The 17,084-nt window shown below is 39.8% G+C and overlaps 1 protein-coding gene across 2 annotated transcripts in view; it reads left to right on the forward strand.

Annotated features, from left to right (window-relative positions):
- Positions 1-15,056, forward strand: part of RMDN3 (regulator of microtubule dynamics 3) — a 44,416-nt gene extending 29,360 nt beyond the window's left edge. For both annotated transcript variants that reach the window (XM_083839715.1, XM_083839716.1), the window contains exons 7-12: positions 13-88; positions 916-993; positions 3,275-3,373; positions 5,303-5,356; positions 8,072-8,152; positions 10,619-15,056. In XM_083839715.1, the coding sequence (XP_083695841.1) occupies positions 13-88; positions 916-993; positions 3,275-3,373; positions 5,303-5,356; positions 8,072-8,152; positions 10,619-10,672 (442 nt within the window). In that variant the 3' untranslated portion in view covers positions 10,673-15,056. The remainder of the gene's footprint in view (positions 1-12; positions 89-915; positions 994-3,274; positions 3,374-5,302; positions 5,357-8,071; positions 8,153-10,618) is intronic.
- Positions 15,057-17,084: the final 2,028 nt, after the last annotated feature.

Consider the following 17,084-nt stretch of genomic DNA (forward strand, 5'->3'; position numbering starts at 1 on the left):
TCCTCCGTGCAGGTATGCTATTCTTTGCGGGCAGTTAGCGGAACACGAGAGCATTCAGAAGCGCATTCAAACTGGATATGTTTTTAAGGTGAGTAGAAAGGACGTGCTGGTTTTTCTGTGAGTATTGTTCAATGCTTACTTCTGTAGTGGTAAGTTAAGACTGGCTCCAGCTTTTATTAGAGAAGTGATAGGTACCTAAGGGATGCTGCCAGTGGGTGGTTTGAGCTGAGGAAGGCGATTGCTGCGACACGTGATGGGGGTGACTAATTTTGCTTTGCAATTGTGCACACTATAATGGCAGAAAACAAAAGAATAAAAGTTTTGCAAATTAAAATACATGTATACAATGAGACTGAGAACTTCAAGCGTGAAATTACCATGTGTTAATAAGATACCAACTTTTCTTCACTAACTGCCTGTGAGCCTCTTTGTGCCCTAAGTAAGTGCAAAATAGTTATTTTTCACAGGCGATTGATCTGCCTCAGATTCCTTAATTTGCCTTTCAACCAGAACAGGAATATTATATTGCAGGGTAAGAGGATGCACCAGTTGCTACAGAGCTGGCCACATAAAATTATTATCTTGTCGATTATTCACATGACCAGTAATTTGATTGTGTCAAAGTTATGAAAAGCTGGTAGAATAAAGTGAAGGGCAGCTTCATTTTTTTAACATGTAGTTGTTTTTTTATTATTTTTATTTTTTTTTCCTGAGACTGATAAAATGCTGATGTTCTGTGCTCAGCTGAAACAGTTTTAAGGAAATTTGGAATATCTTTGTAGCCGTAATTTCACTAATTGCTGAGAAATTGTGGACTTATTCCTTTCCTCTTTCTACATAAGTTCATCTGCTCTTGTGGTTGTGGTATTTGCTTGTAACAAGAATATAATGTGTGTTGGTGATGATTTTCCATAGGAACACATCGATAAAGCGATTGCACTGAAACCAGAGGATCCAAAGTCGTACTATCTTTTGGGCAGGTGGTGTTACCAGGTAAAATAGTTTATTAATATTTATTACTGTTCTTTCCTCCTTGTAATTAAATTCCTTGTTTCGATGAAAGACAGGTGGGTTGAAACCACCAGCCATAACCAGTGAGCACATTCTGTTTAGTTGCTGAACTGGATATTGTATCAGAAAGTACCAGTACCGAAATATCTTAGTTTCTAGAAGAAATTGTTTAAAAGTTGCACTTAAATGGGGTCTGGAAATTCTTCACTTCAATCCTGAAACAGTGCCAAGAAGAGCACATCACTGACAAATACTGTCAGAAACCTCTTGTAACAAAATGAACGTGTTGTACGTTCATGTTCTTGTACATGTAGCACGTCAGTGCTTTTATAAAAGCACTATTGAAATGTCTGCCAGGACATAGTGTCTCATTCAGATTTTCTGAGCTTTCCATCCAAATTGGTTTTTTAACTGTAATTGTAAAGTCTTAGGCAGTCCTTCTCCCTCATCAACCTCCTGTTAAACCTAAAATGTATACCTTCATACTGGAGTTACTACTTAAAGCCTTAGATTTTAAATGGTAGAGGTTTTTCTTGAGAGTTTATATAAATTCCGCTCCCCCAGTAGTGAGAGAGAAATAGTACAGAAAGGCTGAGTTGGTGATTGGGACAGGAACGGCTGAGCACATTTGCAATGTGTTGCTCAGTGCTCACGATCAAAGGCCAGAAGGAGGCAGAGAAAGGTTCGTGGTATGGAAGACACACTGACTTTAAAAACATGAAGGAGTTTTTAAAAGCATGAAGAATGCAGTTTCAAACTGGCAATGTCATTTACTCTTGCTGTTGTACTACTTCTGTCCTGCAATCAAAAAAGGCTTTAAAAGTGCTTGTACCTCTGTGCAACGGAATGAAAGCTACTGTTTTTTTGCTGTTTCACTTATTTACTGCCTCTATTCTGCTCTTCATTTTTTCCCTGGTGTTTTTTTTTTTTGGGGGGGGGGCTCTTTCCAAATGGAAGCACTTTGCTAAAAGTATTCGCTCCAAACTACTAAAAATCGGAGCTCTGAAGGGTTTGGGGCTCCAATCTTTGCTTTTTAGTCACTGCAGGTGGCATGGGAGGTGAAATGGCAACGAATGGACTGGGAACAGCACTAGCTGCAAACTAGCTTACTGTTTCCCTTGCTTTATTCAGTAAAAACAAACTACCTTCAAACCTTTAAGCACATGTGGATGTAATCAAGGACATTTCAGGGCTGGCAAGAACTTCTGCACACAGTATATCTGTATAATCCTTTGCATGTGTTTCCTCTGCTACAGAAAGTATTGGAGGTATTAGAAGAAGTGTGCCGGCTGCTTTATATTTCTTGACAAGGAAAAGCTTAGAATCAAATGCCATAAATCACATTTAGTGCCTATAAAAAGAAATAAGAATTTGCAGTAACTATCTACTTTTCAGTTTAGGCAACTTGAAAGTGCTTTGCTGCTGTCAGAAATGAAGTCACATTGCAGAGATTGTAGCTGAGATAATTGCCTTAGGTAATTACAGGGGAGCAGCAAGCTAAATCAGTGGCAGCTCCTAGTTCTTTATTCTGTTCTGGACTTCCTAGTCAGCCATGCTGCTGTGAGAGTTAGCGCTTCTGCTAATTATTACAAGAATTACATGATGTTAAACAAAGATGGTCTTACCAGAAGTTAGAATCATATGCATCTTTCCCCCAGTAAAATCTCAGGGAGTTTCATATTAGAGGAGCTAGGAGCAGTAAAGTAAGATTTCAAGAAATGATTATAATAGCTACCTGCATCTCAAAATGTGGATGTGTGTTGGTGGGAAGGCTTTAGCTGGCCTCTCTCAAGGGATCTATGATCTTTATGTATGATGAGAACATATTCTTGTACAAGATTTAATTTAGGAGACAGGAGGGCTACATCTGCGCCTTTGCTCCAGTGCATAGGTGAGAACTGCCAGGATCTGGTGTGGCTGCAAGAAGGAGGTTTGGGATTTTAGACCACCCACACTGTTACCCTGCTGTGATATTCAGTTGTAGAGACAAATCCTGTATTGAAGGTTATGCATGTGGCAGCTGATGGATGAAACTGCAGGTGACTAGTAGTTTAAGGCAGGGACAAAGGAAAGCAAAATTAGGTTCAATTCTGTAGCTGGACTTGCATTCTTGACGAGAATCTGCAGATACACCCAATATTATTGGCTGTCTCCTATGTGCATGAGCCAGCTACAAGAAACTGGATAATTCATTGTCTTTGTATATCTTTGCACATGCTGTGTCTTCACCGGGTTTGATAGTTTCATCTTACTGTCTCTGCAGGTTTCCCATCTGGGATGGCTTGAAAAAAAGACTGCCTCTGCTTTGTTTGAAACCCCTCCTACAGCCACTGTACAGGATGCACTGCAGAACTTCTTAAGGGTATGGAAATGTGATATGCAAGGGAGTCACTAACCTGACATGCAGCCATGAGCGTGGAATTTGAGTATTTGTATTCTGCTTAAGCTCATCGCTCTCCAAGTGCTCTGTGATATATTTCCACTGACTGGAGCCTGTGGGAGAAAAGCTGATGAAAGCGAAAAGTTTTGAGCCTGTATTATAGAATAGCCCCACAGAAAAATGGGATTTTGAAGACCTCAGAACTAGATCCAGGGTGTTCAGAATTTTTTCCAAGGGTTTTGTTTTTCCTTTTAATATCTGCAAAAATGAGGGAATTTATAGTTTGATACTAAATGTGTTTGTACTGTATTCTTTTCATGGTATGTAATACCTGTTTGAGCTTCTCCCTGGGAACACTTGCATAGACATTCACAATGTTCTGTCATTTTAGTTTTTGTCAATATTTTATTAAAAGACTCTCAGATTAGGTTCTCCAGGCATTTGAGGACAACTCTTAAGCTTTCAGAGACAGGTTGCTTATGTATTTCTAGAAAGAAACTCTAAGGAGTTCTGGATGTCTTTTTTTTTTTTGTCCTCCTGTTGATGAAAAATTAATTTAAGACATGGCCTGAGTCACATCTTAGAGTTCATAGCTCTTATTGCAAGGGTCTGCATGATCTGAATGAGTTAAACAGACTGTCTTTGGCTGTGCCTGTGAGAACTACTCTTAAGCACCTGTGATGAAGCGTTACAGAAACAAATTGCCCTACCACTTTTATAACACAGAACACCGGCAGTTCTGTGAAGTGTCAGGGAATATCATACTTATATCAATTTATTGTAATTTTGCCAAAAGGTAATTATGTGAGAGGTAAGTTTGTGATAGGTGTCTGCCCTAGGCAGTATACTTTTCAGCCAAATTTCAGCTAAAATGAACATATCATTTCAGAGAGAGGTTTGAAGCAAAGTGTTTTGCTTTTTTTTTCATTAGAGGAAAAAAATAGCTGGTTGTTTTTATTGTTAAGTTAGAGTGGCACTGTGGTTTGAAATGGGAACTTGGATTTTTCTGAGGTTTTGCTTTGGTCAAATATGAAGAGAGGATACCAAACCGTCGCTCTGGAAGCTAATTATACCCTGAACAAATTCACTTCCCATATGCTCAGCAGAGTCCACTTCAGCTTTCAGCCACAGTTGGCATGATTCAGGGGAATGGAAATCATCCTGAAATTTGCAGCTCTGGGTTAGTCACCAGCTGAATTAGGTCTAAGACCAGACAACAGAATTAACAAGAGGAACGTTGTCTGTCTTGTGCTCTCAGAGCTTCCTCTGGTACCTGGGCTCTGCTGCCTTGACTGAGTGCATTTAAATTTGAGTGCAGATGGGATGCGGGGTGAATCCAGGCATTTGTTGTAGGAACATCCTGGAACAAGGATGCTTGGAGAGTGATGACTGGCACTGAGCTGGAGGGAAGAAAGCAGAAGGAAGTTAGTAATAAGGAAATTGGGATTTAGTAGCCAGTAAGGAGGAAACAGCAAATTGAGGGAAGATTCCTGAGGTTTGGCACCAGCACATTCAGGAGAAGCCCAAGTGGATGAGACTGGTCAGGCAAGGAGGTGAAAAAGAGTGTGTGCACATGCAGGAGGAGGTAGTCAGGCTATTTCTGGGCTTCCCTTAGCTTCTGACTGCTCGGCTTTGCAACCTCACCGTTCTTCGTTGGCACTCACAGTAGGCAAGTGTATGGATGTTGCTCGCTGAGTCACAGGCATTTTATGAGAGAACAAGGACATTTACTAACACAGCCAGGCTAGCCTGTCAAAGTTCTTACACTATTTTATATATTTTGAAAAGTAGGATTTACTCATCTATTTTTTAAGAGATGTAAAAAACTTGATACAGGTTTTACCTGTGTCCTTTACATATCCTAATGTCTGCTTTTCTCTGTCTGTTCCATCCTCCCCTCTGCTCTTCTAGGTTGAGGAGCTGAGCCCAGGATTTTCCAAAGCAGTAAGAGTATACATTGCCAAGGTAACCAGTCACTCTTTGCTTTATTTAGTAAAGTCATATGTTCTAAGATAAGAAATATTTGTGTTAAGAAATACATATACCTTTTTGGATGGAAAGTACTAAACACATGTAAATTACTCCATGCAGAAACAAGATTTTAGAAGTTAATAACATTTCTTAAGCTAAATTATCTAGTGCAGAGGCATTGAAATTCAGGAAGGATTTTGTCTTTTGAGTCATCTGGTGTAGCATCCTGCTTGGCTCTTAACAGATAAAACTATACTATAAATACAATAGATGCAATTCTGTTCTATAAAATCCTATTCTAAGGCAGCAATGGTAACCTGTAAGCCACAGTTTGGAGGTTCAACCACCACCTTGGATTTCTATGGTGTATACAGGAAGATGATCATGAGGGAAAAGGTGACTATATATAAAGTGTCTCTATTTTACTAATACAGGTGCAAGTCTTAAGGTAATGATTAAATAAGCCATGAATGCCTGAAGCTCCTAAAATCTTTTGTTTATCATAGAATCATAGAATGGCTAGGGCTGGGAGGGACCTCAGAGATCATCTAACTCCAACCCTCTGCCATGGGCAGGGATGCCAACCACTAGATCAGGTTGCCCAGGGCCTCATCCAGCCTGGCCTTGAACACCTCCAGGGATGGGGCATCCACAGCCTCTCTGGGAAGCCTGTTCCAGTGCCTCACCACCCTCTGAGTGAAGAATTTTCTCCTAACCTCTAACCTAAATCTCCCCTCTTTTAGTTTAAGACCATTCCCCCTTGTCCTGTCATTATCTGACTGAGCAAAAAGTTTACATTGAGTTTACCTTGAGGGAATAATTGATTTTGAACTCTTAAATCTTAAAACTGCTGCTTAGTTCCTATGTTTAAAACCCAAATAGCTTTGGAAGTATCAGCCAGAGTGGGCATAGCAAAGAGTAGCTGTAGTCATTCTCTGTGAAATTACTGAATTCGCAATGTCCCAAAGATTGTGAGCTTTATCAGAGTAGCACTCAAGTCGTAGTGTCTGTTTGGTCTGAAATACATTATTACTGGAATCGAGGTGGAGAATTTATTTCACAGTAAGTGTCTCGTTAAAGGAAAATGAAGGAGAGGTGGAAAACTCAGCAAGAGATGTGGTAGCCTTCACACCAGCTGGATTTTGTCCATGATGCATTGTAGCTCATTACATCTACTTAGTGAAGAGTCTATTAAGTAAATTAAACTATGTATTTGTACATCAGCTAGTCTTTTGTTTTGACTGCTTATATACCATAATGAATGTGCTCTTGATTGCTTCTGTCTCTGCTTGTAAATAGAGCCAGCGTTCATGCAAATTCAATATCTTTCCCTAAATGTCTTGTTTTCCATTCTTTACTCCATACTTGGAACTCATTTTCTGTGAAGTTAAAGCAGCAGCAAATTATTGCAAGTCATAACCTGAGTAAATTTTCAGAGTTGATGTAAAAAATTTGGGTTTCACTGTGGCTAAATTGTAATCTACATGGGCCAATATTTTTTTTATCGGGGTAGTATTTCACCATGTTTGGCAGTTGTGATGTGACTGAACTTCAGAAACACTCTGCGAACACAAAGTGACTTGGAAGTTAATAGGAGTACTAGTATCTATTTTTTTGTTTGTTTTGTTTTTCCCAATCCCAGCCTCTGTCATTTTGGATCACATCCTTTGTGGTAACATTTTTAAAGTTCGGTTCGATACAAATTGTTTTTAAGGAACTAGTGCTCTGATGAGTCACACCTCAAAAAAAAAAGGAGTTTTATAGTCATCTACTGATATTTTTGACTGATATACAGAGACACAGGATTTGTGAAGGCTTCAAGGATGTCCATGACTCCATCTGTTTCAAATTCACCAGACGCAGAAATTTGACAGCGCTCACAGTAGAACAGAGAGTTCTCTTTCAGAACTATCCCATGATACAGGAAAATCACCGAAATACACACATGCACATACTCTGCAGTAACATTTAAGAGTCTGAAGTAATAGCCCTGCAGGAATTTTAACTCTTGTCATGATCCTAAATGAATGTATTTGTGTTTTTTTTTGGTGGCAGTTGCAACAATGATTAACTGATGTTTTTTTTTTAGCAACCACTTCCTTTTAGCATGCTTATTTTGTAGTCCCCAAATGCCTACATGACTCTGTAGGCACCAAAAACCTTCGTGTTGCTTAAAAAGATAACTGTTTCTGTGCTGTTGAAGAGGAGTTCGTGCTGACGAATGGTTCACACTTCCTGTAAAACCTCAGAGACCTGCAAATATGATATGTTACAGTGCTTGCAGTTGGACCTAATTTTCAAAGGCCTGGGGAACCAAAGCTACATAAAATGATATGCCGTCAGTACAGAGGTTTTATGATGAAAGCAGTGTGAGTAATAGTGGTTGTGTAAGTGGAAATAAATTAGACCGTGGAAAATGGTGAAAATCACCTTAAAATCTTCTAACAAAAAATCTCCTTGTCCAAAACAACAAAAAAGAAAATCTAGTATTCCATAACCTGATGGTGATTATAATCCTTTGTGAATGAAGGACACTGCAGGAAATGTTGGAAGCCTGAAACTACACAGTGCAAATGCTTAAGACAGAGAAACAGTCCTTTTTATCTGTTGCCAGGTTGCAGAATTGCTGTTACTTACAGCTGCTTGTTTTTCTGTTTTGTTTCGTTTTTCCTGTTTATCTCTTCTCACATTGTCATTTTTTCTTCACAGTGTTACAAGGACCTGGGGAACAATTCTGCAGCTCTTCTCTGGACAAATCTCGCTTCAGAACTGCCAGTTAATACAAAAGAGGTAGCAGTCTCTGCTGTTTTTCTTACTGACACTGGGATAGGATTATTTTCCAAGAAAGGAAAGAAACTAAAATTAATCTTACGTTGTATGCGTTTGACCCATCAAATCAAATGAGATTATGTAAAATCCTCTACATATTTGTTATGTGGCAAAAGTAACCATTGGGAAATTTTTGAAAATCCCAGTCATGTAATTTAAGGTTGAGGGTTTCTCTGGAAATCTGATTTTGCTTGTCTTCACTAGGTCATTCAACATCATATAAGATGCAATTACATTAATGTGTTAAGTACTAAAGGTTAACTGAATTATTTCAGTTTAAGATTTCACGATTTTAAGTTTAAGATCTTATCAGAATATTTTAGACTATCTCTGAATTAGATTTAAAGAACCGAAGATTGTAAACATTTTTATACCCCAGTTGTTTAGTAGTTCCTATCTGTTACTTTAAGTGAAAGCTAAAATTTCTCCTCCACATGCTTCCTGTCTGCTCTTAGAAAATGGTTAATTTTCTTGCATGCTTAAAAGAGTTTGCTACATTGTATTCATGGGTGTTAGGAGTCTGCTTAACAAAAAATGGGACTTATAGCCAGAATTTAAGGTATTTGTTTTGGGGGGGAAAAATCAATAATCACACATTGATGGTGAGCTGCTTCTGTTTGCAGAGATAAAATTGTTTTATAAAAGATGTTCTAGCTTGCAAGCACAGGCCTTATAGTAGTTTGCTCCTTGGCGTAGATTCCTTTCTTTCCTTGGGACTTGCTATGAGAATGCCTAAAGCAATTCAGCAACATAATGAAAAATATTAAGAAGCTGAGAGTGTGTCCAATAGGAACTTAGAATTCCAGCACAACACCATACAAATACTCCGCTACTTCCAGGATTAGGCTGCAGACGCATTTGAATGCCCTGCACGTATTTAGCAGGTCTGTGTAACTGCAGCTTGTCAGCTGGAATATCTGCAAAACCGCAGAGCAACTGCAGTACACTTCTCAGTGCACCAGGGCTGGGGAAGGCTTATTGGTTTGGGCACTGTCACTCCTAGCCAGCTCGGTTCAGGTGGGGGCACTTAAGCTGAGTGGTTGTCCTGGCTCTGGAGCTCTGCATTGTTTCTACTTACCTCTGTGGCTTTAGGAGCAGCCTAGGTTGAACTCTTGGTGCCAAGTTAGCTCCTAAGCTCTTCCAAACTGGATCTTGTTGTGCAGAGTCATTCAGGAGTTTGTGTGTGCTGCCCAGCACTTTTTTTTTTTTTTTTTTAATATCTAGGATATTGTGTCACTTAATTTTACAGAGTTCTGAGAGCAGACCCGTACTGTTTTTGAAACTGCTATGTGGCAGTGTCTCCCATCTGGGAGCTCTTTTCCACTTTTCTTTTGCACTTTTTCTGTTAAGCAGAAGCTGTATAGAAGGTGCCATCAAATTACTGCCAGTTAGAAATTGAATAAAGGCACAGCAGCTTTTAATATCAATCTGATGTCCTTTGCATTGTCACGAAAAATGCAGCGAAGTGAACAAGGTCTCCCAGATCTTACACCTTCGGCCTTTGTCTGATGAAATAATCATTCTGGATGTAAAGCAGAATTATACAGATTGCCAGGATTTTCAAGGCACTCTGTTTTTAAGGTCATCATTATTCTTTGGGTTGCTGTAGCAAAAGTATTCTGCTGAGTTTCAAACTCAAGTGCAAGAAGTCTTGGCCCACCATCCAGCAATGCTGACTTGCCTGTGCTACCACCTGCAGGGCACCGTCCAGTACTGCATAAGCCACTTGGCTTCTGTATGGATCTGGGGAAACCAGGGCATCAAACAGAAAAATCCCCTTCTTGCAGAAGGAAATATCCTAGCTCTGCCAGACGAGGAGCTTCCTCACCATTCACTGCCTGAAAATCTCTCTAGACAGAGTTAGAATGGTACATCTGTTAGGGCATTTTTTTTCTCTTTTTATGTATTGGAGACATAAGAATTTAACCAGAAAAGCACTGCGATTTTCAGGATTGACCAGCCAAGATCCGTGGGCAGAAAAGTCAGGAATCGTTAACTGTCTTTTCTGATCTGAAAGTAAAAGTGGGAGTCTAGTAAGGAAGTGGCTTTGGCTGGTCGAGTCTTTGCAAATGTTAGCTCTTTTCATCCCAAAGAGGCAATCAAATAACTTCCATTACACTGAGAAGGAAAAACAAAGGCATTGGTCCAGAGCAGGAAAGTCAGTGAGGGAGCAAAGGCCTCATTTCTGCTGTTCTGGCTTCCAGTTCTCTTCTCTCAAAAGGAAACATAAGAGAAACTCTGAGACTTGGAAAACTTTAATAAGAGAGAAATATGAAAAGAAAAGAAAAGCATTAGGAGGAAAAATGTGAGGCTAGTGTAGGATTAATACTTAAAACCTGGTGTGGGGTTGGAGAAGAAAAGGGAGGTTTTCTTTTTTAACTGTATCAATTAGCCTGTGTATCAACCCTTCTTTTGCTGCATTTCCAGGATGCAGAAAGTGAGAGAGAACTTGAGGAGATGCGGTCAATCTGGGAAGAATAAGAACAGAAGAGGTTGTGCCGCTTGATACTGCACAGACAATAAATTTCAAGTTAAAGGGGTTTCACGATCCTGACAAGTTTGATTGCACTTCATGGATAAGCCACAGGAGTTTACAGGAATAAACACTCAGCAGTCTCATCAGCGTTTCCAGGAAAAGATCTTGGTGGGATTTAATGAGAAAATTTTGTATGATTTTCCTACTTACAGCACTGCGTATGTTTGATTTTAAAATTCCTAAAAAAAAAAGTCAAATTCCTAAAAATAGATATATACATGTGTGAGTATATATACACACACACGTGTATATATATATGTGTGTGTGTGTGAGATACCTGAATTTCAGGTCTGCTTGCTGATAAACTCTCTCTACCAATTCCTGGGGAAGTCTTCAGCAGATTTTTTTTTTCTCATTAACTATTTTCTCATTTGCTTTGTAAAATGTTTTAATTTAATCAGTTTAAATAACTGGTTACGTCTTTGTATCACTGTGCTGTGTGTATAAATTCGAGAGCCCTTGTGCTCAGTGGGCAGCGTAGCACTGATTTTTATCAGCTTGATGCACTGGAGGCTGTGGGGTGTTCTCACTTTCTGCAGCCTGTTGGTTCAAGTGGGTACTGATGCTATGACTTAAGAAAAGGCCACTACAAAAAAAAAGGACTTAAAATAAGTGAATTGTCAGTCCTTTTGTCCTTGCTTTGAAAAAACTGACCGTGTCCAAAACACATTCCTGTTGGTCCTTTCCAACTATGCTTAAACTACCTTTACTGGATTTCTGTTGAGAAGAAATCAGCACTGCTCATTCCAGTGAGTAAATGCCAAGGGACCAAGATGATGTCCTTCACAAGAAGAGCTTACTTTTAACACGTGCATTGCTTTCATCAGAGGAGTGAGTAACAAGATTTTAAACTGCCGGACTTTCTCCCAGTGACATCACTCACATGAGAGTGAAAACTTTGTGTGTCCCTCTAAACTATGCTGCTGTTGTTTAGATGTAACAACTTCACTGCTATTTAAAAGCAGTTATTTAACGATGAAACACTCGTTATCGGAACAGGAATATTCTGTGGCAGAGATGACACTTTGCTGTCACGTACATCCACCAGTTCTTGTTGACTGTTGCACTGGCACTGAGAAACTGAAGCTGACAGCTGACGTTGTCTCTGACAGTTGCTGAGTACCAAACTGAGAAGGTAAACTGTGCTGTATGCTGACAAAAATGCTGAAGCAAAACCAATTTCAAAAACTGCCCAAAGAATTTAGAAGGGCTTTCTTTGTCCCTTTAAATTTCAGCTGGCAGCTAACTGGACACTTCTGGTTTTTTTTTTTTAATGTTTGTTACACACTGTCGTGTTGTACAATGTTTGTGAAGTGCAGAGTAAAAAAAGTGTGAGTAAAACACTTCTTCATCACCTTTTTAGTCCCTTGCACATGAGTATTGAACAGATGGTTCTTTTATTTTGTGAAGATAATGTTGAGAGGGAAACGCATAGTAGACATGAGCTCACAAACTTCTCAAGTTTATAGACTTTACGCTTCTTAGCTATTTCGATTTTGGTCCAAATTTAACTCTCTAAAATTTTGAGGATGAGCTCATATTAAAAGATCCAGGCAAGGGTGCAATTAGCTTTATTTGCTTGGAGCTGTATGAACTGATACTTATAAATGGAGAACTGAACTCTAACAGGCCAAATTTGAGCCCTGTATCTTTGTGCAGAGCTCCCCTTGCAATGGGTGGCTACTTGAGCCTTAATTACAGGACTTTGCTTTGCTTAACATATGTTCTTTTCATTAATGTACGTTCTTCTTTTCAGTTCTTCAGTGGCATGATCAGGCTGCCTTTTTTATTTTATGGGAATCTGTCTCGTTTTGAGTATTTCCCAGTGTACAACCTTATTTTTTTCCCTTCTAAACACCCAGTCTTAAATATTTGCGTGAGCTTGTAAGCTGTTTTCATTTTGGTTGCCTAAACCAAGCTGGGCAATACTCAGCAGTGATGTCTGAAAGATGCTGATCAGCAACTTGCTTCTTTCATGTAGGTTTTTTTGCTGGGGAGAAATAACAACAGCTCTGAAAACAGCCATGCCATTAGGTGTGCTCGTATTGCCTTTCCCTGCCAGCAAGTTCTGGAGTGATGTTAATCAGACATGTTTATTAATTGGCATGTTGCTTAAACATTGCTGCCTTCTAAAAGTAAATGGTTTTGGTTTATGTAGTAGGAAGAGTGTGAAAAGGAAATACTTACAATGCCAAAAGTCCATAGCTTTCCTTATTTGCAAACACTTTCAAGCCTTCACCTGCTTATATTTTGATGAGTTTAACTGTTGGCGGCATCTTTTAAATTATGTATTTTCTGGAGATAGCTTTCACTTTGTTTCCAAAGATTTAAATCCTCCCTTTTTAAAAATATATATATATATTTATTTATTTTTAATATCCGTTTCCAAACAACAAGCAATTGTAGGTTTGGGGAAGAAATGCTGATTTGTTTTTTCTTTTCATGCTTCGGATCCTGCGCTGGGTGAGATTTGAGTGGTTGATGTGGATGGATCCCATTTATGTAGGTGATGACATTAGTCCCCTTGGCTTTAAAAAGGGCATGGATGAGGAGAGGTATTAGTTAGTTTTCAGGGTGCCTTACTGGGTGGAAGCACACCTTCAGCCAAGCAGCCTCTGTTAAAGGCCTGCAAGAAAGAGTGCTGTAAAAACAGGGCTTTGGGTTACAGTCAAAACAAAGCACGTTCAGAAACTAATACCAAAGGCTTGTTTTTCTTACTGATAGAAGCTGAAATAATTTTCTTCTCGGGGAGAGAAAATATTTGGTGTAATTGAGTAGGGCTTATTGGGCTGTGACCAGAACCTTTTCTGTCTTTGAGTAAAAATAACCTGCTTCCTCAGAGGAAAAGGTGGTAATTAAATTATGTTAATTCTTCTCAGTTGGTGTTAATTTTTGGATGATTTTACTTGAGTACAACCTTTCAGATCTCATTTATTCTTCTATTTTGGACATTCTGCTTAAGCTTTCTATGCATTTGATTGCCTGCTTTTGGCCTGAAAAGTTTTGGCTTAAAAAACAGGCTCTGGCATTTTGCTTCCATCTATCTTTTGTGTGTGGTCTTGTCCCTTTCTTGGGGGTTCTGAAGTTTAGAGGTCTGTTGTTCTGGTTTTCATACAGGAAAGATTTCCTCTGGAGGCTTGACTCCTGCCTAAATAGCTGCGGTGGAGTTTAGCGTGTACCATTTTATGTTTTTTTAGTCTGCTGCATCAGCTGGAACCTAATTTATGCATCCAAGGCCGTGATGAAAGACAACGACAGAGCTTGCAGATCCTTTCAAGTGCAGATAAAAGCTGCCTTTTGCTGTTTTCAGTCTGATCTGCAGGAAGTTATGACATAGTCAAATGAACCTTTTCCTTTTTGGTTTTCCCTTTTCCAGGCTTGTTATGAACGAGAAGAATGTGACTAATTAACGTAATTTAATTCTAGTAGCATAACGTGGTTGATGTGGGGATAAGACAAGGTCGTGTAACTAAAACGCTTCCCACTCAGCAGTGCTTGGGGTTTTTAAAATTCTTTCAGCAATAGAATTTGCAGTCTTCTGTTAGACTCTTGCTATGTCGTATATTGGCGAGGATGGCAGTGAGGGAAGCTGTTCTCCTGTTCGCAAGGGGAAGGCACTTCAGTAGCTTTCAGACAACACAGAAATCGCCGCTTTTTCAATTTTGCACATACTTCGCAGACTAATCCCAGAGCACAATGTGAATTTCTTGAAGATGCCTGCACTGAATACATTCTGGGACCACCAATTAGGTTTGCCTAGTGCAAATTGGGTAGAGACACTCTAGATGTTATTCTAGACTTAACACAGGGCACGTTTCTTGGAGCTAGTCTTGTCTTACCTTCAAAATATACCTACCTGTGGTTCAATTACAATACTAAAGAATAACTGAAGCTGTTTAACTAATTTATCCTCACTGTGCTGCTCTGTTGGAAATAAAGTATTTATAAATCAGGAGGAAACGATCCCATGTAAAGTTACCTGTGTTGCTGTCTTGCTTTTTATGTTGTTACTTACAGAGGTGAAGAAACCCAACACCCATGAGGAAGTCTTCTATAGAACATCATGGTATCTGTATGCATGGTGGGTGCGCCAAATACAGCAGGAAATTATGGGAGAGTAACATGCAACATTATTGTTTATATATTGCTGTTTATAGATATATATATATATAAAATAATGTGGGTTACACCTGTAGCACATTTTGTACATACATACAATGACTACTGCTTACGTTTTTAAAAATGCACCAAAGTAATACAAGCACACATTGTGGTAAATGATGTACTCCAAGTGAAGTTGTTCTTAAATAAACGTACATTATTGGTTGTGACAGGGTGTAAGGATTCTGTGCTCAGCCTTCATGACCCGAAAGGCCATCTTCTGTCTTCTCCAGACAGGAGATATAAACAAGGGGCTTGCAAGATGTGCTTAGCGTTCATTTTGGGTGTTTCAGACCGCCTGACAATTTTTGCCTCGTTGTGCTCCAATTTACTTTGCGGAATGGAGTAAATAACAACACCAACTTGTGCTTCAGCAGTCCTTAAGATGTGCTTAGTTGAGGAGTTAAGATATGGTGGTTGTGGAAAGGAGTAAGTATGGTGGGAAACAAAGTTTAGGTTGTCTGGGGGAATACGTAACAGTGGTTTTGGTTGTGTTAAATTACCTGCACATTAGCCACAGCCCATCCCTTGGGGAAGGAGCTGCCCGCAATCACAAGCATGGAAGAAGTCCTTCCCAGAAGATGCCCTTCTGAGAACCAGCAAGCACCACGTAGACAGCTTTGTCTCTCCGAGGTGCGGAATCGGGGCTGTACTCAGTGCGCAACTTCTCTGTAATCTCTTCCCTTTTATTTCCTCCTCAAGGTGAAGTTGTGGCATTTTCTCTGGTGTGCTAGGCCACCTTACAGAGAACTTTGGCTTGCCTAAGAAAATGATCTGGAGCTGATAAACAGAGGGCAATCTGCCAACATCTGCTGCTTTGGAGAGAAGAAACCCCCCAGAAGCAGAGAACAGGGCTGGGCAGGATGAGACCTGTGCCACAGGCAAGTCTTTGGCTTAGCCCCAAGGAAGGTGTGGTACTGCGGACACCAGGTCAAGGAAGGACTTGTAGGTACCCTGTTGGTCACCATAAATCTCTTTGACTCCTGGACCAGCAGAAGTTTCTGAATGACTTTTTAAGTAACAGTTTGCGCTACTTGGATGTTACTTTAGTGATCAAGGGAGTGGATGGACATGGGCAGGAGGATGCAGTTGGGAAAATGTTTTTAAGCAACTTAAACATCAGAGAGAGGAGGTCAGCATTGGCCTTGGCTTGGGGCAGGGTAGCCTGTTCAGAAAGGGATTTAAAAGTAGAAGAGTTCAGTTTTGAAGCTGGTTTACAATGAAAAGAGCATACCAGAGCTGTGACCACCTCTCCAATGTGCTGGGAATCTTCTGACTCAGTACTGGAGTAGAAATGTCAGCATTGCTTCCTAGTAGGAATGGGATGGTCTTTCTAACCCCCATCCTGGCTTTGAGATTTCTGCTAAATCCAGATTTCTTTGGTTCAGTGACATCCGTAGTTCCTTGGAAATACCCTGGCAAAACCTGACCTGCTGAGATCCTGCTTGGTTTGAGAGAGAAACCAAAGTGGGAGGACTGCAGTAGGCTTGCCGTCTTGTTTTTACAGCAATTCTTAGTGCCACATGGCAAACCACTGGGTTGATATAAATAAGCTGTCACTATTTTACTCCAAGTCATTTAGCATAAGCTCATTCCAGAGTCTCCTGGGCATTATAATGAATAAGCTGTAGGGGAGTGTTTTCACTGTGAAGGGAAATTGAGGTTAAAATTGAGGTGGAGGAGGAGGAGGTCTGAACACAATTACTGCGTGGTATAGACCTGTGATGCTTATGAGATATCATTTCAGGCTTTGCACATGCAGATGTGTTGCAGTCTGAGTTAAGCATGCAGGCGTGATCTCAACAGCGTCAATAGCTAGAGATTCAGTTCTCTTAATGTATTTATTTTTTGCTTTTCCAAGAAAATTTTTACTTTTCCCAAATAAAAATGCGAGAAGGGCTCAAGACCACAAAGGAAGAGAAGATAACACAGGATTGTTCTCCGTCTGTGGAGAGTCCCTGCCATTATAAATGGATCCCATAACAAAGGTCAGCTTCTTATTTACTGGGCTGATGTCAGCTTGACTGATGAAGAAGTTAAAGGCCTTTTGGATAAGGTTTTAATAATCAAATTGTTTATGAAAAGCAGAAGAGGCTCTGGGTTGCTTACATACCTGCAGTGAATTGTTTTGAAGGAAAGATTAATAATGCACTGATTGCATTTCTTCTTAGTAAAAGGCTTAGTTCTGCAATGGGG

The sequence above is a fragment of the Anser anser genome (assembly GCF_964211835.1).
Source record: "Anser anser genome assembly, chromosome: 5".
Lineage (NCBI taxonomy): Eukaryota > Metazoa > Chordata > Aves > Anseriformes > Anatidae > Anser > Anser anser.